General features: G+C 50.8%; 1 protein-coding gene across 7 annotated transcripts; it reads left to right on the top strand.

Moving 5' to 3' along the window:
- The first annotated feature begins 769 nt into the window (after window positions 1-769).
- Window positions 770-15,251, top strand: LOC109745426 (uncharacterized). Of its 7 annotated transcripts, none has more exons than XM_020304562.4 (7): window positions 881-1,198; window positions 1,304-1,687; window positions 1,778-3,385; window positions 3,648-3,828; window positions 3,962-4,010; window positions 5,245-5,390; window positions 14,852-15,251. In XM_020304562.4, exons 2-6 carry the CDS (start codon window positions 1,371-1,373, stop codon window positions 5,340-5,342), a joined length of 2,253 nt encoding a protein of 750 aa, XP_020160151.1. In that variant the 5' UTR covers window positions 881-1,198; window positions 1,304-1,370; the 3' UTR covers window positions 5,343-5,390; window positions 14,852-15,251. The 7 variants fall into 7 exon arrangements, with proteins under 7 accessions (XP_020160139.1, XP_020160135.1, XP_020160151.1 ...); XM_020304557.4 differs by having other exon boundaries at window positions 1,304-2,121; window positions 2,203-3,385; XM_020304546.4 differs by having other exon boundaries at window positions 778-1,198; window positions 1,304-3,385.
- Window positions 15,252-24,302: the final 9,051 nt, after the last annotated feature.

Genomic DNA, 24,302 nt, shown 5'->3' with positions numbered 1-24,302 from the left:
GAGGAAAAACCGGCGTGCGGGCGAACTACCTACACACCACACACGGGACTTCTCCTACGTGGCAAACCAAATCCACCTTTTCGTGTCAAGATTCGTGCAAAAGACAGTCAACGACGATCAGGCGTGTGGGCGTTAGTGTTTCCGTTTTATTTACTACATAAACTAGCACACATAATTAATAGGTTTCCTTGTACCTGTGTTTTGGTCGAAGGCCCAACGAAGGCAAATTTGACAAATTTGACCTATAAACGAAATCAAATCACAGAATAAACTGTCCGTGAAACTATTTCACGCGGCTGACCTGTGGCGCCTAGCTCTCAGGCGCTGCACTAGTGCAACGCTTGGGAGCTAGGCGCTGCACTAGTGCAACGCCTAGGAGCTAGGCGCTACACTGTATAGTGTGGCGCCTACAGTGTAGCGCCAAGCTCTCAGGCGCTGCACACTGATTTAGTAATTTTCTGATCACAGGGGTGCGACGTTGGCCGTGTAGCGCCTATCTATGAGGCGTTGCACAGTGTAGTGTGGCGCCTTCGTGTCGGGCGTCACACAAAAAGGTCAGCCGCGTGAAATAGTTTCACGGATAGTTCATTCCGTGATTTGATTTCGTTTATAGGTCAAATTTGTCAAATTTGCCCCCACGGAGGGAGTACGCATTTGTCGCTTAAGACGGAACATGGCCCACATGGCATACGCAACAGCGGGCATTCCACACTCCATCTCTTTCTCCGCCGTGCCTTCACAATGCGGTGTGCAACCACGAGTGACTATCGAGCAGCCCCACAAGCTCCGGGTCCACCTGTCATGGCCATACCCCTACCGAGAAGCCAAACGGAAAACCTCGCACACAACTGTCAGCAGATAGAGCCATCAAATCCACGCGCGCATTCACGCCCGCATCCGAAACTATTACACTCCGACCCACCAAAAGCAGCACCCATTAATCTACCCCTTTTCCGCTTTCCCATTAAAATCGACGAATTCTTTGCCGTAGAAAGCAGATTCGCGAACGGAAACAGCAGCACCGTTGCGTGTTGTGATATACTAGTACTATAATTCTTGCAATCTGTTGTGGTTTCTTCCCTCTTCGCTTCGATCAAACCGCGATACGAGTTGATATAAACAAGAAAACCGTGTTAGTGCTGTCCCCAATCGGTGGATTCCGAGTCCGATGTCTCGATCGACATTTTAATTCCGATTTGTGAGTTTGCTCAACACTTTTACCTAGGGTTTCCGATTCCTCGCCTCAAGGAAATTTACAGAATCGTAATCTTTGTCCTTTTCTTTATCTTCCTCTTCGCTTCAGATTTTTGGTGAATTGTCGTGGATTCCGCGGCCGCGGGGGCACAGTATCAAAGGTGTGACCAGTCGCGATGCAGTACCACCACCGCAGCCGCCTGCCGCCGCCTCCTCCACCGCCGTTTGGCCGCGGCAGTGGTGCCGTGTACCCCGGCGGCCACAAGCAGTTGTACGCTCCTCAAACTCCTCCTCGGCCCCCGCTTCTTGCGCCGCCGCATCGCAGATACGAGGTGCTCATGGAGGCCGGCCGCCTCGCGGCCGAGTACCTGGTATCCACGGGCGTGCTCCCGCCGTCCTCCCTACAGCGCGGCGGCGGCGACCCGTGGGCTGTTCCTCCTCCTCCACTGCCTCAACCGCCGCAGGAACCCCCCGCATTCTGTGACTGGAGGAGGTACGATGATGTATATAGCAATAACCCTGGCACCCGGCCTAGGCGGAACAGTAGCATTACTAGTTGTTGTACTAATAGAGATGATTACAGTAATGGTGGTAGCTACAATGGGAGATGGAAGAGAAAGTATGGGGAGTACAGAATGGGGTATCCAGGTCATGGAAGGGAGAGGGAGAAGGAGAGAGTAAGGTCGAATTCGAATGGTCGACGCTATGAGGAAGATAAGGACGAGGATGGTGCTCCTGGATTTCAGAGGGATCCGCGGTCCAGTGGGGAGAATGACGAGTCTAGGAGATGTGTGACGGATGAGGTGAAAGAGGCGGCACCTTTCATGGAGAAGGCTGTAGGTCAGTTGGAGATGAAGGATACCAGATTGAATGCTGATGTTAGGAAGAATGCTGATGCTCTGCTGGAGTTGCAGGCTGAGAATGAAGGTGAGATGAAAGAGAATAAAATACTGAGTTCAGAATTAGATATGGACCCTAACGGTGATGTCAATAACACTTCTATTGTAGTTGTTATGGAGGCAGATGCGAAGCTTTTGCCAGATGGTAAGGTTGTGGGTGAGGAAGCTGAAGATAACAACAAAGTTTTGTGTGACCGTATTGCCTTGAATGATGACATGAAAATTTTGGAAAATGGTTTGCATGTCGACAGGAGTTTGCTTAAACACTGTGACTTTGCAAAAGCTCCAACGAAGCCCAGGTCATGCCATGCACATAGAAAGTCAGTAACTGAAACAGTCGATCTAGTTTCTTCTAGAGAAGGTTCGGAGATGGTAGCTGATGAAGCAGCAAATGAGAGATCTTTGACTAACATCCAGCCAGATAACAGAGAAGATCAAATCTACCAAGAAAGTACTGTCTCTAAGACAGCTTACAAAGAAATAACAATGGAACCTATGCTTCTCCAAGAAAACAAAACATTAGTTGTTACTGAAAATATGAAAGAATACAGGAACGATGCACAACTCCATGTAGTCCAGGAATACAAGGAAGAACAAGATGTATCATCTTTGACAATTTCTCAGAAGGATAACTTGATGCAAGAAAACGACTTATCTCCATTGTCGGCTTCTCGCAAGGGTGGCTTGATGCAAGAAACCAACCTATCTACGTTGACAGGAACGCAGGAGGATATCATGATCGAAGATGCCAACCTATCTCCATTGCCAGATGCTCAGAATGATAGCTTGATTGAAGAATCTGATCAATCTCCATCGACAGCTTCTCACGAAGTTACCTTGATGCAAGAAGCTGACATAACTCCGTCATTATCTTTACATAAAAATAACTTAAATCTGCAATTTAAGGAAGGAGCCCAGATTTGTGATACTGAAATTGTGCCAAAAGAAGTGGGCTTGTTTGAGTTTTCTGATCAGAAGAACATTGTTGGTGCTGATTTGTTTTGTAATGCCGGGGCTGAAACTATCATCCAAATGGACGAAGAAGAAAAGCTGGATCAATCCAGTTCATTCAGAATACCTAATAATCCTGGTTTTGGCCAACACTCTGCACCAGGATATTCAGTGGAGCCACATAAACAACTGCAAGAAGATTTTGGAGCTAATGTGGGAGACATTGTCGGTGGTACAAATAATTTGTGCCAAGTTTCATTAGACAATAACTCTGTCCAAGTATTTGATATAGAAGATGACATGCCAATTGAAGGTGCTGGCTTTGATTCTTCAAAAGCAAAGTGAGTTGATTGACATGCAGTTAGCTCCTCTATTGGGTTGAATGGAGTTAACCGTTTATATTTATACCATGTTATAATGATCTAGGAATTACTTGGTAGCTCTTAAGAATAGCATGTCTATTGTTCTCTCATATCTTGCAACATATCAGGTAGCCTATTGAATAGTTTATGAGCAATATCTGTTGCATTAGACCATCCATCCGCTGTTTGTTAAATTTTCTGCATCGTAGGGTTTTGACTTCAAAATATGATGTTCAAACAGGAACGAGATGATATGCTCTAGCATGGATGTCATAATGCACCCTGGCATACATACTGATGATCTTCCTGTAATTGAAGATGGTTACAATCTTACACTTTCTGATTATCTAGCGGCTGATATACCATGCTACACATCATTGCGACCTGATCTTCAAGCTGGTATATGTACCAATGATTCTGAGGTGAGACTTCCTGGTTCTTTTAGATACTCGCCACGTGAAGGCCTTGTAGTGATGTTCTCATGAATAATTTGGTTATTATTTAGTCTTTTACTGCACTAGACGATAGCATACTAAATTTTTGTTTCCTCTTCAGGGCATCCCTGTCATGGATGATCCAATATATGGTTCTCTCACTGATATTGGTAATGGATTTTTGTTCCCCTAATTTTTGCTTTAGCTCTTCGCTTTAGGTCTATGTCCTCTTTGTCTGGTTTTCCCATCTCTCAGATACATACTTTTTTTGTTACCAGTTGCATTTGTTTGTTTGTGGTAAAATGTTGCATCAACATTCCGGTACAAGGCTTTCTGGTTACTGTTCTGGTAAAATTGAATTAATGTTCTGGTATGAATACATAGATATATCCTGTTATATAGACTGTATCCGCACACCATCCTATGCAGCCCAACAGATAAATAATGAAGTGAGTATTTCGAACTCAGCTGTCCATGTGGGAACTTCTCACTGTATCAAGATTCAGGTTAGATTGTCACGGCTGCCCATCAGGCCCAGTAGTTGATCTTTTCCTATCAGTTACAAGTGGGGCCACATTTATGCCTGGTGTTTCAGTGAATAAATGGGAGTAACACAAGTTACTCTCAGGTTAGACACTAGCTTAAATTCTTGTCCTTTATATGGATAAAATTATCTTCTTAGAATAACACTAGATTCAAATACATTAGTTGTTCGTTGCTGAACAAACTTATCTACACGTTATGATGCCCTGGAGTACTTGCTTAAGGTTAGTATCATAGTTGCGGGGAACGAAGCAGCGATGCTCGAACTGGGATCATCAACCCAAATCGAGGGCCGGGGTCGACATGTGGGACACCATGAGTCAATGTCCGGGACGCGACCCAGACACTAGGATCACGAATCCCATTCAGCAAGCCCAAAACACTGGATCTCTATCCCAACTCCCCATCGCTAACAGGAAACGGAAGGATTGAGTCCACCTTCCACCGGCGTGATCGTGCGCCCGGTGGCTGCAGTCCCGCATCCCGCTGCCGCTGTGCCAGACCTGAAAGCCGGGCTCTGTGCAGCCGACCAGGTAAGCCCCCACGGTGGAATAGTTGCGGAGGTGGCGCCGAAGTGCCGAACCGGCGGCTCCCTCTGGTATTTGCCCCTGACTTCCCGAGCTGCTGTGAAAACTTCAGCGGGAGATATTTTGATGTTTCACACTTTCCCTGAAAAAGTTAGCGCTAACGTACATAGCGTAGACGAAGCCATGTAATTAGCAACATGCCACCTACTTACAATGGAGTCAATTGATTGTAACCTTTTTTCATTCACGGTGATTTAGCCATCCTTATGCACCTTTGCATCTCGAAACTCCCTTCATCTTGGGTCACGTTCCTTGACGCATCTTATCGTCCCAGGATCATCGTTCCCAAACTGTTGGGGATGCGTTCCACCTATCAATTGGTCGTGCAAAAGGTGTATACCCCGTCGTGCCCTGTTATTGGCCACCCGGTGATCCTCGACCCTCGTTCCCGTCCCTCGACCCAGGAACTTGGCAACTATGGTAAGTCTTGCTATTTGCATCCAGTGCACCTTGATAATTGCGGGTAAATGTCTGTTCACTGTTTCTTCTGACTGAGCAAGTCTTGAGTACCTGTGCAATGCTCCCACTACAAGAGATGAGATCTCTTGTATCTTTTGTACCTTGCTCAGGATGAAGTCAGACACCGTCTACCTGGGTTCCAGGCACATTAGCCCTTTTATGATTTTATCACCCAAAGCTAAACCCCCATTTACTCTGAATCCTAGACCACCTTCCCCTTCCTAAGCCTACGTAGAGAAGGCCAGCTTGCCACATGCAAATTTGTTACCCTTGCCCATGTTTGCTTGAGGTAATCAAACCATTCCCAGAATATTGACCTTTTTATTAGCTGTGATTCAAAAAAAACCTATGGACCTTTATCTTATATCACAATTTTTGTTGATAAAAAAGGAAAGCATGTTTTCATTGCTGTGTGGGCTGAAATCAAACCTGAGGCCTCACGCTCATGCACCCCTGCACGAGCTCTGTTTTGCTTACTAATACAGATATCTGTATTAGTAATTAAACCTATTGTAGCCAGTGGATGATCTCTCTCTCTCTCTCTCTATATATATATATATATATATATATAGTATGGAGTGTGTGTAGTATGTAGTATATAAGAATATTTGGATAGTATATACACACTTTTTAGGTAGTACGTATGTACCATATTGTTAGCATACTCTTTTTTACATACAAATGTGTATGTATTTCACAAATATAATAAAAACTATGGGCTCACTTGCAATTTTTCATGTAGATCATTTTGGAGTATCTTAGATATAGTATATGAACATACTAAACATGATAAAATAGTATATATAATTAGACATGATGATATATGAGACGTGGTTGTAACTACACACACACCAATTTTATGTACTCCTGGGAATATGTACGCCCGCATTCAATATACACGTCGTAACAGACTCATTATACCTCTTTATTATTTTTAGTATACCTCATTAAGAGGCTGTTTGGTTGCCACCCTGACGTGAACTAGGCTGGCCGGACACCTACCTGGTAGCCGCCTGAGTTGTTTGGTTGGAGACCTGAAGCTTCCACTGCTAACCTGACCTGACAACCCCCAATCATAGTTAGCCTGGCTCGTAGTATGTGCAATGCAGTTAGCCTGGCTCAGGCCTTTGAATTCTTGCGCCTGGCCGCTGCCTGAGCGGTAATCACTTCTGCAACGAAGGCACCCACGGGATTCTATTTTTTAAATAGCAAAGCATCTTGTACCTAAGAGCAACTCCAACGCGCCGACCCAAACGGACAGCGCTTTTGTCCGTTTGGGTCGGCCGCCCGCCCGGCGTCCGCCTTGTTTGAGATTGGGTCGGCAGTGCGCCGAACGCGCCGACCCATATGTGCCGGCCTGCCTGGCTGGCCGCCCTTTTTCAACAAATAGCATAATTTTTGCATTATTTCACACACAACTTTAGCATTATTTCACAAACAAACATATAGTCCACAACCAAATAAATAACATAGTTTCAACCAAATAAAATAGCATAGTTTTACAAGCTGAATAGAAGTAAAAATGTCTCACATAGTTTTGCAAGCCGAATAAAAAAGATACATCAATTGGTTGCCAACATGAGCCACATATGCTCAACCAAATCATTTTGCAGTTGCATGTGAGTTTCATTTCCCAATCACGCAAGTCATGATGAAATTGGGTGAATTGTTCAAGCGTTCCCGCTCCTCCATGCTCAGGCACAACATTCTCACCCTGAAACTGAAACCCTTGATCGTAGAGACGTTCCAGGCGCTCATCTTCTACGATCATATTGTGCATGATCACACAAGCAGTCATCACCTCCCACAGTTTCTGCGTGCTCCAAGTATTAGCAGGATACCGAACGATACCCCATCGAGATTGCAAAACACCAAAGGCACGCTCGACGTCCTTCCTAGCACTCTCTTGCTCTTGGGCAAATCTTTTCCTCTTCTCTCCGACAGGGTTGGGGATTGTCTTCACAATAGTGGTCCACTGAGGATAGATACCGTCACCCAGGTAGTATCCTTTGTCGTAGTTGTGGCCGTTGATAGTAAAGTTCACCGGTGGGCTGTTGCCTTCGGCAAGCCTAGCAAACACCGGCGAGCGTTGAAGCATGTTGATATCATTGTGTGATCCGGCAATGCCAAAGAAAGAGTGCCATATCCAGAGATCTTGAGACGCCACGGCCTCAAGTATGACTATGCAAGCCCTAAGCAGAAGGGCAGTTCTTCCACTCCCAGTGCATACAGTCTATGCTGCCAAGCGTCCCTGGGAAGCCCCTGCTGGCATTCATCGCCAACAAACGGGCTGTATCTTCAGGAGTCGGCTCTCTTAAGTACTCAGGGCCAATCACAGCAATAACAGCCTTGCAGAACTTATGCAGGGAGTCTAGGCATGTAGACTCGCTCATACGGACATACTCATCAATGAGATCACCGGGTACTCCGTATGCAAGCATTCGGATGGCGGCAGTGCATTTTTGATAAGAGGAGAAACCAATCTTTCCAACGGCATCCTCTTTGCACTCGAAATAGTCATCATAGCCGACCACCCCCTCTCTAATACGGTTGAAAAGATGCCTACTCATACGGAAACGGCGGCGGAATTTCTGATGTTTGAACAACGGGTTTGTTGTGTCAAAGTAGTCCTTCCAAAGAAGGAAATGCCCGCTCTCTCGGTCGCGATTCAACGCCGGAAGGTGCCCTGGAGTGGAGCCACGGAACGACGGCCACTGGCTATTGAGGTGGTGATGGACCAACACGGCAGCCAAGATCTCCTCCTTGGCAAACTGTCGAACAACTTGCGGGCGTCGACGAAGGAGACGGCTGGCGAAGGGAGTCGCGCCGCCCTCGGACCAGCTAGCTGCCCTGGCGGCGTCCGGCGAGCGTGCCGGTGAGGATCTGGCCGGGGCGGCGAGGCGGCTTCTTGGTCGCGGTCGCGGCTGTGTCGGGGGAGCGGGGGTGGGAAGCTTTCGGTTCCCTGGCGGCAAGACGGCGGTGGCGGGCGACGTGGGAGGTGGCGGCGTTGCAGAGGGGATGTTGCGGCGCCCGCAGCTGGCAGAGTCACCGGAGAAATGGGCGGCGGCGGCGGCAACGAATGAGGCGGGCAAGGGTTTGTTGTTGGAATGGGAGAGGATGGCCAATCTGCCACCGACCAGCGGGCCAGGGGGAGGAGTAGGTGGGCGCGCGCGCGTCCGTCGCGTGTCCGCGCCGACGCAAATCCGGCTAATAAATGGGCCGGGAATGGGTCGGCAGGCGGACGAAAAGCGGACGCGCGTCCATTTGGGTCGGCGCGTTGGGCCGACTTTTCTGTCCGTGCCGACCAAAACGGACGCGCGCGGATGAAATGGGTCACCGCGTTGGAGTTGCTCTAAGCACTTGGCAAGCTAGGCTGCCAACGAAACAACCCCTCTCAAACCTGCCTGGCCAGGCAAAAATCACAAGATTCTCCGGCTACTGTCAGGCACACAAATTTCTCAGCCATGACTCCCAGGGTGGCAGCCAAACAGCCCTGATTTTTTATTTAAAAAAAATAAATCGTAAAACTGACTTTGAGGTATCTAGTCATTATATTGATGAAGTATAGACTAATTTTCTGTACTCTTGGGAGTACGCACTCCCACATTCAAAATATACCTCTTAAACAAATTTATTATACCTCGATCTAAGTTTCACAAAAAAAATCAACGAAGCCCTTAGTTTAGGGCATCTCAAACACCGTGCATCAAAACGCCGCTAAACGTCTGAACAGAGCGGTCCGAACACTTTTTGCCATCCACTGTCGTGCCCACAAACCGGACGCAAACCTGTAGGAGGTTTGTGGCCATCCGGACATCCACCATGTATGTGTCCTACTAAGCTGTCTGGTCCCACCCAAAACCTTCGCCGCGTGTTCCGCTCTAGAAGCCTTGCGGTGCATTCACCGCCGCTCAAAGGAGAAGTACCGGACAGTCACCTACTTGCGTTGATGCCAGTCAGACCGACATGACCGGACGGCTGTTCGGAGCCGCTTTAATGCGAACTTGGCGACCGAGAAGTCTACTCTGGCCGCTGCGCTTGCATGGAAGCAGCGCCAGTCCGTGTGGCCCAACTGCAGTCCACTCTCGTCGACAAACCCCATCTCCACTCCAGACATCATCTCCCCTCACCTTTCCTCCGCGCACCGCAGAGATGGGCAAGTCTGACAGCGGATCCGGCTGGTTCTTGGCGGCTGGTAGGTGGATCCCCGGGGTCGTCCAGATCATGGTGCCACCGCCAACGGTCTCCGGGCCCGTCGACGCCCACCACTTCGCCGACGCCCACAGTCAAGGAGGTGGTGATCTCCGATGATGACGAGGGTCAGCAGCAGCCACACCTCCTCGCCTAAGGCCGCGCTAACGTACGTGGAGTATGCGCGGCAGCTCTAGCTGCTGCTTGAGCGGTACTCTTCGACCATGGTCCAATGCCACAGTTTGCCGTTGTGACTCATCCGCATCAAGGAGCCGACGTCCCCGCCGCATGACCGCGTCAAGACGGGGCCAGGGCCCCCGTTGAGCAGCTAGTACGGGCACCTTGTCCAGCCAGCGTCCTCGCCGCGCCGTTTCGGGCGCGGCAAGCAGGTAGTGCCGCCATCCCTGCCCCGGTGGTGCGCGACCTCCGTGAAGAAGGAGGCGCCCTCCCTGGCGATTGCCAATGCGCGCGGCCGTCTCCTTCACTACCTCGGTTGTGGCGGCAGCGCCTGGTCTCGAGCACCAGGGCGGAGGCTGACAAGGCGGCAACTGAGGAGCACCGGGAGCGGCGCGTAGTTCGGCCTTCGCGAAGTCGGACGTGGCGTTGGATTGGGTGCGCACCGACCCAGACCTTGCGTTGGCCGGGGCCGAGGCCGCGTAGACATCCTCCCACTGCCAGTGCCGGACTAGAGACCAGCCCTACAAGATTAGGCTGGCCGAGTTCGAGTTCGCCGCCTGTGCCCTCGCCGGCAAGGGCAAGGGCCAGTCCGCACCAGACCCTCGCTGCCAGCCGGACGCGACCCATCGTTTGCGCGAGACGGCAACCGATGAGGGTTGCCATGACTCCTGGGAGGCCGTCCGCTGCCGGAAGGACGATGACGGGCCGGACGGCAGGGAGGTGCAGGCGGTCTCAAAGGCCATGCCTACGTGGGCACCCTCCGGTGCCTCCCGTAGTTTAGTTTAGTTTTTTTAAATAGCTGAACTTGTTAAATAGCATCCGATTTGCATGTAATACATGAAACTTGCTTAAATTATGTCCGGTTTGCATGAATTTTGTCCGTTCGTGAAATATCCTGGTGCATAGGGTTGGATGGCCGCCCCCGCTGTCCACGGACATGCCCGGACGTGTCCGAAAACATTTGGTGTGTCCGATTTGATGCACGGCGTTGGAGTTGCCCTTATGCAGTATATAGCATTTTTTACGTTTAAAAATGAGGTTTAGGTGTAAATAATATAAATATGTGGTATCAACTGTAGTTTGTCATGAAACTCACTTTGGGTGTCTGGCAATTATAAAAAGTGATGGAGGTATAATCAATTAATATATGTGGTCTATGAGGAGCGGGAGTATATATCGGAGTCACTGATCCATTTCCTATGCAACTCAGTGACGTATAGTTGCACACTAGTTTTTTCCTTTTTAGTTTTTTGTTCCACACTAGTTTTAGTATACTAGGGAAGTCCTCCATGTTCCTAAATTATGTTTTAACTCGCTTTGCTGATACTGTTAAGTTGAATGTACAGATATAATCAGAGACTCGCAATTACCCATCTAGTAGTTATTTATAGCGATTAAGCGCACACTTTAGTGTGGTTGCATATACTTCAAGACATGATAAATCCTTTGCAAATACTTCCTATGCACGTGTTTAGAAAAATTATCAATGCTGATGTGTTGTTTGTGAGAAGAAATTAGTGAAGTAAGAAAGAAATGTGTTTTTATAGTACATCTTAAAAAACTCAAATCACTGACTATAAAGTGGCAATTTCTCTATATGTGAAGTTGTTAGGAGCTAGGGTTCTGCCGGTTCTAGGGCGGAGATTGTAGGGGAAGGATGGTGGAAGACGAGGACGAGAGCGCGGCGGCCGGCGGCTGGGCGCCGTCCTTGCGTGGTGAAGAGGCGGCGGCGGCGCAAGAGGCGGTTAGGGTTAGGTCTCCCGGCTCCCTAAGGGAAGCCGAGCAAAGAATGATTGCTTCTTGCTTGATTAGATTGATACATCTCCTCTTCTTATATAAAAAGGTTTACTTGACTCCTAAGCAAACGACCCTAATAACGATAAGATAATTGGGCTAAACCCCTAATAACAATAAGATAACTTGGGCCATAGCCCACTGGGCTAAGCCCCTAATATGCCGGTCATAACACTTCTCCCCGCCTGCACAAACAGCTCGTCCTCGAGCTGTAAGGCGGGGAAGCGCTTGCTGAACTCCTCGAGGTGATCAACCAGCATCAAACACCTCTGCGACAGCTGGGGCGGCCAGGTCGCCGAGCCCGGCGGCGACGGCGTCCTCCTCAATGTAGTCTGCAGCCTCTAGGTAGAAGAGTCGGGGGCAGACGTGGCCGGGCATGTAGGTCTCGTCGCAGTTGAAGCACAACCCTTGGCGGCGACGCTCGAGTAGCTCGGCCGAGGTGAGCCGGCGGAACGGGCGCGCCGCGGTCGTGGCAAGGGGTGCCGCGGAAGCCTGAGCAGGCCGACCCTGCGCGGGAACATCCGGCCAGGGTGGAGGCCCAGCAGCCCGGGACGATGATGCCTGCTGGATGGCCACCGCGCGGCGCTCGAACGAGCGGACGTAGTACATGGCCGTCTGGAGGTCCTGGGGTCCCTGCAGCTCGACGTCCACGCGGATATGATCTGGCAGACCGCCGACGAAGAGTTCGGTCCGTTGGTGAGCCGTTACGCCGGACGCGTGGCATGCCAGGGCCTGAAAGCGGTCGGTGTAGTCCTGCACCGTAGAGGACAAGAGAAGGCGGCCCAACTCCGCCAGCCGGTTCCCACGTATCGGCAGTCCGAAGCGAAGGAGGCAGAACTCGCGAAAACGCTCCCATGGGGCATGCCGCCCTCGTCCTGCTCGAGTGCGTAGTACCATGTCTGTGCGGCGCCGCGGAGGTGATAAGAAGCGAGCCGGGTGCGGTCCGACGCGAGCGTCCGTTGCCCCCGGAAGAACTGCTCGCACTGGTTGAGCCAGTTGAGGGGGTCCTCGGCGCCGTCGTAGGTGGCGAAGGCGAGCTTGGCGAAGCGCGGCGGTGTCTGAGCATGACCGCCGTGAGTGTACGGCTCGGCGGTACGGAGTAGCGAAGAGGATGGCGTTGGTCCGGTGTGCACAGGTGGTCCGCAGGAAAGCGGTGGCCCGTTGAAGCCAGCGTGGAAACCCGCGGAGCCGGAGGGCCCGTCGTACGGCAGGGAGGGTGCCGGCTGGTCCGCAGCCATGGTGTGGACTAGCGGCGGTGACGTCCCGGCCAACCAGGCCGGAAGCTGGGACGGCGAGGGCGGGAACCGCACTTGCTGAATCGGCAGCCCGCCGGCGCGGTTGTAGTCAGCCCGGTGCTGGGCTGCGGAGGCGCCGGCAGCGGCAGCTGCTGCCTGGAAACGGCGGAGGCGGCGGGCGCGGCGATGGCCGCGGCCGGCCATTGTGGCCAGATCGGGGCGGTGTAGGGGGCTGGTTGTAGCTGCAGCGAGGGCTGCAGCGGCCCGACCAGCGTCGCGGTGGCCCCGGGGTGCGGCGGCTGCCAGGGCTGCCAGGGCGGTGGCGGCGAGGACCCGGGTGGCGTGGGTGACGCGGCGAGGGCCGGCGCCGGCTGAAGCGGCCAGTGGTGGTGTAGAGGCCTGGTCGGCGTTGCGGGTGCCGAATACCACGGCAGGGCGGCTGGCCCGGTCGCGGCGGCTGGCGGCAAGGGCGGTGGCAGCCCGTAGGGGCCAGCTAGGTATAGCCGTATCCCCTGGACGGCGGTGATGAGATCGTTGAGGACCCTGGTGATCTCCTCCGGAGTGTAGGCGGCGGCCGGTGGTGCGGTGGAGGGCGCCGTCATCTGGGTGGTGGCGGCGCCGGAGGATGCGACCAGCGGCGCGGACGGGAAGGGCAGCGGCGCGGTGGTGACGGTCGGCAGCGGAAGCGATGGGATGGGCGGCGGCGAAGACATGATCGAAACTGAGCTACCTGATACCAAGGTGTTAGGAGTTAGGGTTCTGCCGGTTCTAGGGCGGAGATTATAGGGAAAGGATGGAGGAAGACGAGGACGAGAGCGTGGCGCTGGCGGCTGGGCGCCGTCCTTGCGTGGTGGAGAAGAGGCGGCGGCGGCGCAAGAGGCGGCTAGGGTTAGGTCTCCCGGCTCCCTAAAGGAAGCCGAGCAAATAATGAGTGCTTCTTGCTTGATTAGATTGATACATCTCCTCTCCTTATATAGAGAGGTTTACTTGACTCCTAAGCAAACAATGAAGATAATTGGGCTAAACCCCTAATAACAATAAGATAACTTGGGCCACAGCCCACTGGGCTAAGCCCCTAATATGCCGGTCATAGCAGAAGTTTAAAGAACTGAATCTTTTTCTTTGCTCTGTATCACCCACATCATATAATTAAGAGTAAATTTTGGTGTGGATGATGTATTTTGTTACAAAGGATCAGATATAGAAACAAAAACCGGCGCGTTGCACCAGGTTGACTGCCAAAGTCTTGATCAGAATCTGGTTCAATCTGTCGCTTTGTATAACTTTTTATTGCTAATTGTGGTGCAATGTGATGATATTTTTAAATCTGATTCAAGCTCTTTTTGTGAATACATGCATGCTCCGCAATTGAATTTATTCAGTAATCGAACATAGCCATCTCTTAATTCTGCCTTGTCACTCAGCAAATTAGAGCATGCACCTTTCATCTTATTTACAGGATCTATTTGGTATGTGAAAAGGATTGGCACATTTGCGTTGGAATCTATAGGCCAATCTTCTTAGGTTAAGGACTATAGTGAATATCATAAAAGCATCGCGGGTGCTAGTGAAATGAATGGCAAACTCATGCATGATATTCAATACCTTTCGCAATTAAAAATTCGGGATTAGTTGTAAAGTACTCACGTTGGTAATAGCTATTCAATGGCTAGGTAATGTGAAAATTGCTGCATGCTTGATTCATACTACACCCCGCCCACTTTAGGTATCATTTTAAGTAGGTGGTTTTTGTTTTCAAATACTTCCATTTTGGTGAATTCTTATGTCAGCTGCCTCTGCCCCACTAAATGCTATCAAAATGACATAAACTACAACATTTGCTCATTTCTTGCTCCATGTGAGCTAAAATGACATATTTTTGGATTAGAGGTGGTAACAGCCATGACCATGAACATATTTTGCATGTTATTGTTAACATTGTATACTTGTAAAAGTTTGTTGGTAACAATGTGGGTCAATTTTCCCATGGAGTTGAATATTTGTTTCCCGCTTTGGTTCTTTTAGGTTTCATGGATGTTTGGAGCCAGCCAGCTGAGGACTTCGAGAAATTCTTCTAATCCGCTGCCAAAACCGGAAATTGTTCAAAAGCGTGACAAAAATAACATGTGTAGCATAGCGTAGGGAAGAATAAGCAGATTGCCCCTCCTGTCAAAGAAAAGGCAATCATAGTGTAGCAATAGAGAAATTCTAATGTCGATACTAGTTTGATGGAGCAAGTCTCTGATTCAAAGTTAATTTTATGTGCAGTTCGATATTGTAGGATATGTAGTTCTTTTTGCTGTTTTATTCTGGAAATAGTAGCGGAACCAGCCAGCATATATTGGATGATTGAACACAGCATTATTTTGCGAACGCGATCTTTCTCCATGGTGAAAACCTAAGATCTTTGATTGCTTTTGGAGAACCTCATTTGTTGTCTGGGTGCTGTCTTTAGTAGTGGTTAGAGTGCTGCTACTGCGGGTGATTGATCACCGTGGCGGGTCTTTTTTCTTTTTTTATCCTTTTATTTTCTTTTTTGGTTGTGTGCATTCTGGATGTTTTTAGGCATCTTATTGTTGCAGAGGCTGGATGTAATTTATATCTTCTTGATATTAATATATTTTCTTTTTGGAAAAACCTTCCTTTATTGGATGATGATTGGATCAGCGTAGTACTTTATTCGGGCCAACATGTATGACCCGGCTGGGTGAATGAGATTCAAATGGACCGTAATGAGGACCTTTTTGACTTTACATGATCTCTCTCTCCCCCTCCCTCTCAAAGAAACAAAACAAAAACAAATGATCTCTCTCTCCCCCTCCCTCTCAAAGGAACAAAACAAAAACAAAGCACTGACGAACTTAGGGCATCTACAGTCGGATTGAACAAATTTAGTCCCTCAAACGTCTATGGAGCGTCCGATTAGCGTCCGGGCGTGTCTGTTTGGACTCCCTATTTTGCTCGTCACGCAGCCATGTCCCTGACTTTTTTCCTTATACGACCGGTCACATGCATGTGATTGGTTAAGGAGAGAGAGAAAAAAGAAATTATAAAGAAAAAAAAAGAAGCTATGTGGTGGGCCTAATCCTATGCGGCGTACGCATGGCCACTCACCAGACACGCCTTTGCACTCCTCATACTCATCTCATATATGAGATGAATATGAGGAGTGCCAGACAACCCGGGCATTTAAGGAGGCTACGAGGGATCCGGTAGGATCAACTTTTTTGCTTCTCTCTGGTCCTGCGTCTGCCCGGTCAAAGTTTTTTTTTGAATCCGCCCGGTCAATTTGAGTCCGGCTATAGATGCTCTTATCTACCAACCTCGGAAATAAGTATGGCATATCTGGAACTCTTTGTGTCAAATAGTGCCGCCCAGCCAGTCAAACACATAGGCCTGTGGTCTAGACTACAGCTAGGCTATGGACCACAAGCTAAAAGAGGAAATATTTTTTTGAATGTTGGCAGGAGAGTTGCCAAATCCATTGATCAGAAGAAGGTATTACAAATAACACCTTGATACGTCTCTAACATATTTATATTTTTTGATTGTTTCATGCTATTATATTATCAATCTTGGATATTTTATAAGCTTTATTATGCAATTTTCTATCATTTTTGGAACTAACCTATTAACCCAGTGCTTAGTGCTAATTGCTATTTTCTGCTTGTTTTTGTTTTTTCAGAAAACCAGTACCAAACGGAGTCCAAACGTCGCGAAATTTTTTGACGATTTTTTCTGGACAAAAGAGGCCCTAGAAGCTTCGGGAGGAGGTCAGACGGCAAACGAGGAGACGACAAGGCAACAGGGCGCACCAGGGGGCAGGCGCACCCTGCTACCTTGTGGGCACTACGTGGCTCCGTCTGACCTAATTTCACTTCTATAAATTCTCAAATATTGGGAAACCCCCAGAGAGCCACCCGAAACAATTTTTCTACCGCCGCAGGCTTCTGTTCTTCCGTGATCCCATCTAAAGGCCTTTTTCGGTACTCTGCCGGAGGGGGAATTGATCACGAAGGGCCTCTACTTTAACCTTGCCGCCCCTCTGATCATGCGTGAGCAGTTCACCACAGACCTACGGGTCCATAGCTAGTAGCTAGATGACTTCTTCTCTCTTTCTTTGATCTTCAGTACAATGTTCTCCTTGATCTTCTTGGAGTTCTATCCGATGTAATCTTGTTTTACGGTGTGTTTGTTGAGATCTGATGAATTGTGGGTTTATGATCAGATTATTCATTGAAAGTAATTGAGTCTTTTCTGAACTTTATTATGCATGATTATGATAGCTTTGTATTTCTCTTCGATCTATCCGTTTGGTTTGGCCAACTAGATTGATTTATCTTCAGTGGGAGAGGTGCTTTGTAATGGGTTCAATCTTGCGGTGTTCTCACCTCGTGACAGAAGGGGTAGCGAGGCACACATTTGTATTGTTGCCATCAAGGATAAAACAATGGGGTTTATTCATATTGCTTGAGTCTACTTTGTCTACATCATGTCATCTTGCTTAAAGCGTTACTCTGTTTGTCATGAACTTAATACCATATATGCATGCTGGATGGCGGTCGATTGGTGGAGTAATGTAGTCGCTGCAGGCAGAAGTCGGTCTACTTGTCACGGACGTGATGCCTATATGCGTGATCATTGTCATGAATAACGTCATAACTATGCGCTTATCAATTGCCCAACAACAATTTGTTTACCCACTTTATGCTATGTGTTCGAGAGAGAAGCCTTTAGTGAAAACTATGCGCCCCCCGGTTTACTTTTATCATATTAAAAACAAAAATAAATTTGCTGCAATTTATTTACTTTTGTCTTACTTTTCTTTTTATCTATCTATTACTATCAGAATTAATCCTTGCAAGTTACGAGTTGAAGGGGATTGACAACCCTCTTGCCCGCGTTGGGTGCAAGTATTTGCTTTTCTGTGTGTAGGTGCTGACGACGGGAGTTTGCTTGGTTCTCCTATTGGTTCGATAACCTTGGTTCTCACCGAGGGAAATACTTATCTCTACTATACTGCTTCACCCCTCCTCTTCGGGGAAAACCTCAATGCAGTTTACAAGTAGCAGGAAGAATTTTTGGCGTCGTTGCCGAGGAGACATCATGAAATTCTTATCAGGTTCCTACATACAAACTATCATCTATTTGCTTACTTTTTATTCGCCTCTCTTTTTCATCTCCCTACACTTCTCATAAAAACAAAAACACCAAAAATATTCTACTTCGTTAGTTTGCTTGCTTTGCTTGAAGTTGCTATCATGTCTGAGTTTGAAAGGTTAGTGATGTTCCCGCAACTAGTGTGGAACCTTTTGATCATCAAGCTATACTTATCATTAAGCTATACTTATAGAAAATGAAAATAGTAAAAGAAGTTTTGATGAAGTTGCTAAAGAAAAGTTAGATTACCTTGCCGATGATGATCATGATAAAGAAGAACCCACTATCATGCATACTAAAAAACTTCGTATAGGCAGTGGTAGTATTATTGGAAAAGGCATTATTCAGGATTTCTTTACTTGTGCTGGCACGTTATCTATGTTAGGAGGTGTCGAGGGAAACGACACCTACGGGATCACGAGGAATCCCTTTTGCTACGGTTGGCGGGCGCGGGGCTGTGGAAAGAGCGGGATTAAGAGATCAACGCGGGGGGATTATCCAGGTTCGGGCCACAAGTGACGCGTAATACCCTACTCCTGCTGGTTTCTGTTTATCTGGTGTTCTGGGACTAGCTACAAGGCGTGCAGGGTCCAAAAAGTCCAAATCCTCTCCCAGTACGCCGCGGGCCTCATTTTATAGACAAAGGGGCTGCCACAGTGGCACACAGGAGGTGGAAAGCTATACAGTGGTCGAGTCTATCCTCTGGCACCGTCGAACAAACACATTTAATGCGTTGCCGACATGCCCTTCTTGCTTTATCGGGGACGGCAAGGAAGCTCGTCCCAGCTATCGCCGCCTCGCCTGGCTTTGACGCGCGTCCGAACTGACGAGGCGGGTAGTGCCACGCTGGCTGGCTGCTGAGTTGGTGCGGTGGCAGAGCCTTCACGAAGATCTGCATGCCACCACGCAGGTGCTTGCTGAGTTGGCCTAGATGCCGCACGTCGCCACGCAGGTGTTCGCCTAGTTGGTGGGCTGGCAGCTGCATGGGGACGGCGGCGGGTGATGAAGCTATGTACCTGGGGTAGGGTCATAGGCCTGACCTAGACACTCTCCCCTAGGACATCACCCTAAAGCCAGAAGCATCCAGGTTCGGGCCGCAAGTGACGCGTAATACCCTACTCCTTCTGGTTTCTATTTATCTGGTGTTCTTGGACTAGCTACAAGGCGTGCAGGGTCCAAAAAGTCCGAATCCTCTCCCAGTATGCCGCGGGCCTCCTTTTATAGACAAAGGGGCTGCCACAGTGGCACACAGGAGGTGGAAAGCTATACAGTGGTCGAGTCTATCCTCTGGCACCGTCGGACAAACGCATTTAATGCGTTGCCAACGTGCCCTTCTTGCTTTATTGGGGACGGCAAGGAAGCTCGTCCCAGCTGTCGCCGCCTCGCCTGGCTTTGACGCGTCCGAACTGACGAGGCGGGTAGTGCCACGCTGGCTAGCTGGCTGCTGAGTTGGTGCGATGGCAGAGCCTTCACGAAGATCTGCATGCCACCACGCAGGTGCTTACTGAGTTGGACTAGAGGCCGCACGTCGCCACGCAGATGTTCGCCTAGTTGGTGGGCTGGCAGCTGCATGGGAACGGCGGCGGGGCTTTGGCAGATGTGGGCCTGGCTGCGGCCCCGCGGATGTCTTTGGCAAGAGTCTTGCCGGGGCCCCGGCAAGGATCTTGCTGTGGCGTCGTGGTCATCCCCGGCAAGGGGCTTGCCGGGGGTCTCGTGGGTATCCTTGGCAAGGATCTTGCCGAGGATCTTCATCTTCTGGTTATTTATCTAGTCTTGTATGCTTCTGGTCTTCACAAAGACCTGCATGCCACCACGGAGGCGCCTTGCGAGCTTTGGTTCCAGTGTGGTTGAGGGCGTCGGAACTCTCAGGCTCGAGGGTGGCATCCCTGCTGGCGTTGGGCGAGTTGCCCCAGCAAGGCTCTTGCCGTGGTTGTGGAGGCCGCCCCGGCAAGGGCCTTGCCGGGGGAGTCCACCTCGCCCTTCTGCTCTTTGTCTTTCCAGCTTGGCGTTGGTCTGGTTGTCTTGTGCCTTTGCTTCCTCTGCCCCGCCGAGCGTGGCCAGGGGCGTGGGGCTGCGACTGCCCGCGCACAAGTAAAGGGGTGCAAAAAGGGACCCCTACTTTTGTACACCGACAGGAGCCCCCGGGCCTGGGCCACATATAAGCACAGGGCGTTATGGGGCCAGGCCCAGAATGGTGCGCGGGCACGCGTGCGGCGGAGTTTTTACCGCAGTAACTCCCCCGCTCGCTGTGCTTCCCCACGACCCGCGTTGAATGCGCGACGTGGGGGTCGTGCGTGGGGCGGTTGCTGCCCTCATGCGTCACATCGCAGTAAAGAGGCGGCTCGCACCTTCCCCATAAAAAAGAGGAAAACACAGGGGCGCGGCTCATTTTACTAAGTGGACTCGAGTCGTGGCCTTCAAGGCGCCCGTGCCGCACGATCACGGGGTGGAAAACGGTCGCCTCACTTGTCTCCTCAATTTCGGCTTGCTCGCCACGTGTCCCCCATGCCTCGAAGATGGTAGGCGGTGGACGCGGGGGGCATGGGCCTTAAATGACGAGGCGGGGAATCGGGTCGTCGCTGGTTGGAGCAATGGGTCAGTCTCGATTCCCTGCGCCCCTGGTGGCTGGATTGGTTAAGTGGGGTGGCCGAACCCCGGCCCCTCCCCTTTATAAGAAGGGGAGGGGGATGGCACCCCCGATCTTTCATCATTCATCTTCTTCTACCTTGGCTCCTTCCTTCCTTCTGCTATGGCGAGAGGGCGCGCCGGCACTCCGATGGCGGCGACGAGGGTCTCTGCTCGATAGCGCGCCCCTCCTTCCCAAGAGCTCGTGGCGGCGGAGCCGGCCGTGAGAGGAAGGCGGAGGGGGCGAGGCCGAGGTCGCCGTGGCGCTCGGGGAAGAGGAGGACGGGGCGGCGCACCGGCCTCGCCTCCGCCAGCGGCCCCTCCCCCAATGGAGGGCCACGTCAGAGACCAGCCCCGTGAGTTCGTCATCAGGCTGCACCGGCCAGTGCGCCGTCGTCTCCGTCTTCCTACTCCGTTCGCTCGGGGATGGAGCTCGACCCACCACAGGCTCTGAGGTTGCATATGAGGGGCTGCCGGAATGGCAGCATGCGGGTCGATGTCGACTTCCCCGCCTCTCACGTCATGTATCTTCGTCGCGGATGGAAGACCTTTGCTCGTGCCCACAGCCTGTCGGAGGGGCTCGTTCTCCACTTCAAATTAATGGAGAACGACCTGCTCTCCGTCAAGGTCTTTGGGCACCTGGGAACTCGCCTAAGGTGCTGCGTGGAGAGCTCCTCCTATGACGAAGACTCCTCCTCAAGCGGGAGTGACGAGGAGGACAACGACAGCGACGACAAGGGCGTCAAGCGGGAGGACTATGACGCCCCCGATTTGACCGTACACTAATCATGCACGCAAATGTGTACGACCAAGATCAGGGACTCACGGGAAGATATCACAACACAACTCTAAAACATAAATAAGTCATACAAGCATCAGAATACAAGCCAGGGGCCTCGAGGGCTCGAATACAAGTGCTCGATCACAGACGAGTCAGCGGAAGCAACAATATCTGAGTACAGACATAAGTTAAACAAGTTTGCCTTAAGAAGGCTAGCACAAACTGGGATACAGATTCGAACGAGGCGCAGGCCTCCTGCCTGGGATCCTCCTAACTACTCCTGATCGTCGTCAGCGGGCTGCACGTAGTAGTAGGCACCTCCAGTGTCGTAGGTGTCTTCGTCGACGGTGGCGTCTGGCTCCTGGACTCCAGCATCTGGTTGTGACAACCAGATAGAAGGGAAAGGGGGAAAAGAGGGAGAGAAGCAACCGTGAGTACTCATCCAAAGTACTCGCAAGCAAGGAGCTACACTACATATGCATGGGTATATGTGTAAAGGGGCATATCAGTGGACTGAACTGCAGAATGCCAGAATAAAAGGGGGATAGCTAGTCCTGTCGAAGACTACGCTTCTGGACATCTCCATCTTGCAGCATGTGGAAGAGAGTAGATTGAAGTCCTCCAAGTAGCATCGCATAGCATAATCCTACCCGGCGATCCCCTCCTTGTCGCCCTGTTAGAGAGCGATCACCGGGTTGTATCTGGCACTTGGAAGGGTGTATTTTATTCAGTATCCAGTTCTAGTTGTCATAAGGTCAAGGTACAACTCCGGGTCGTCCTTTTACCGAGGGACACGGCTATTCGAATAGATAAACTTCCCTGCAGGGGTGCACCACATAACCCAACACGCTCGATCCCATTGCGCCGGACACACTTTTCTAGGTCATGCCCGGCCTCGTAAGATAAACGCGTCGCAGCCCCACCTAAGCACAACAGAGCGGTCAGCACGCCGGTCTAACCCTATGCGCGCAGGGGTCTGGGCCCATCGCCCTATGCACACCTGCACGTTGCGTACGCGGCCGGAAGCAGACCTAGCCTAGTGGCGTTCCAGTCCAATCCGGCGCGCGCCACTCAGTCGCTGGCGTCAAGAAGGCTTCGGCTGATACCACGACGCCGGGATACCCATAACTACTCCCGCGTAGATGGTTAGTGCGTATAGACCAAATGGCCAGACTCAGATCAAATACCAAGATCTCGTTAAGCGTGTTAAGTATCCGCGAACGCCGACCAGGGCCAGGCCCACCTCTCACCTAGGCGGTCTCAACCTGCCCTGTCGCTCCGCCACAAAGATCCACTTGCGGGTACTCCTACGAGCCGACCCGACTTTAGTCATCACATGTGTCATGTATGTAGTATATAAGTATATACCCGTGATCACCGCCCAGGTGATCACGGCCCGATAGTATAGCACAGCAGACGGACAAGAATGTAGGGCCACTGATGGAAAACTAGCATCCTATACTAAGCATGTAGGATTGCAGGTAAAGGTATCAACAGTAGTAGCAAGGATAGGCTATGCATCAGGATAGGATATCGAAAAGCCGTAACATGCTACACTACTCTAATGCAAGCAGTATAGAGAAGAATAGGCGATATCTGGTGATCAAGGGGGGGGCTTGCCTGGTTGCTCTGGCAAGTAGGAGGGGTCGTCGACTCCATAGGCGAACTGGGTAGCAGCAGTGTCGGTCTCGTAGTCTACCGGAGAGAAGAGGGGGAAGAAACAGTAAATACAATGCAAACATAAGCATGACGATGCGTGACATGACAATGAACGGTGCTAGGTGTGTCCTAACGGGACAGTAGGTGGTACCGGCGAAGGGGGGGAACATCCGGGAGGTATTCCTGATGTTTCGCGTTTTCGGACAGACGGACCGGAGGGGGAAAGTTGCTAGTTCAATAGGTTAGGGAGGTGTGGTGGACGAACGGACTGCGTATTCGGATTCGTCTCGTCGTTCTGAGCAACTTTCATATAGAAAACATTTTCATCCGAGTTACGGTTTAAAAGATATGAATTTTCAAAGATTATTTGAATTTCTGGAATTATTTAATTAACAGAAAAGGGATATGACGTCAGCATGACGTATGAGTGACATCAGCGGTCAACAGTCCGGTTGACTGGTCAAAACTGACACGGGGGACCCACCTGTCATAGACAGTGGGTTAAACAGAGTTCAAACTAATCTAAATTTAGTTAGTAAAACTACTGGGCCCACCTGTTAGTGACTGATCAGGTTAATTAATTAGTTTTATTTATAAAACACATTTTTTTGTTAATTATGCGGCGGGGCCCGCATGTCAGTGGCTGGGCCTGCCCAGTCAGCACGTTGACTGGGTTGACCCAGTCAACGGGGCCTGCGGGGCCCGCTGGCAGTGACCCAGGGGTGGCCCCAGGTGTGCCAGCTCAGCAGGCCGGCGGTTGAACGCCGGCGAGCACGAAAACGCGGCGGAGGGCGCTCGGCCCCGTCGGGATTCATCTACAGGGGGCCTACACGGGCGTGGGTGGGTGCGTTCGAACGGGGAGAGCCCGCCGCGTCGCGTGGTGAGACCGGCCGGAGCTGGAGCTGCCGGAAACGGCGCCGGCGACGAGCAAAAGCGGCGCCGGAGTTCGGGCTGGAGCGGGTGCGGCGTTAGAGCGCGCGAGCGGCCAAACTAACCAGCTAGGCGGGTGCTGCATGATGCGGTCAAGCTAACGGGCATACGCCCATGACCAATTGGTCACCGGAGACCCGCCGGCGACGAACTCCGCGGCGCCGCGTTCGGGCGCGCGTGGGGAAGCAGCTAGGGGGCGCGCGAGAGCGAAAGGACAGGGGAGGAGGGGGAGAAGCTCACCGCGCGGCACACGGAGGCCGGTGAGAGGCTTAGGAGCAGCAGGTCGGCGCCGGGGAAGAAAGGGGTCGCCGGCGACCGAAG

Source organism: Aegilops tauschii, chromosome 6 (assembly GCF_002575655.3).
Source record: "Aegilops tauschii subsp. strangulata cultivar AL8/78 chromosome 6, Aet v6.0, whole genome shotgun sequence".
Lineage (NCBI taxonomy): Eukaryota > Viridiplantae > Streptophyta > Magnoliopsida > Poales > Poaceae > Aegilops > Aegilops tauschii.
This window is presented reverse-complemented; position numbering and strand designations above follow the sequence as displayed.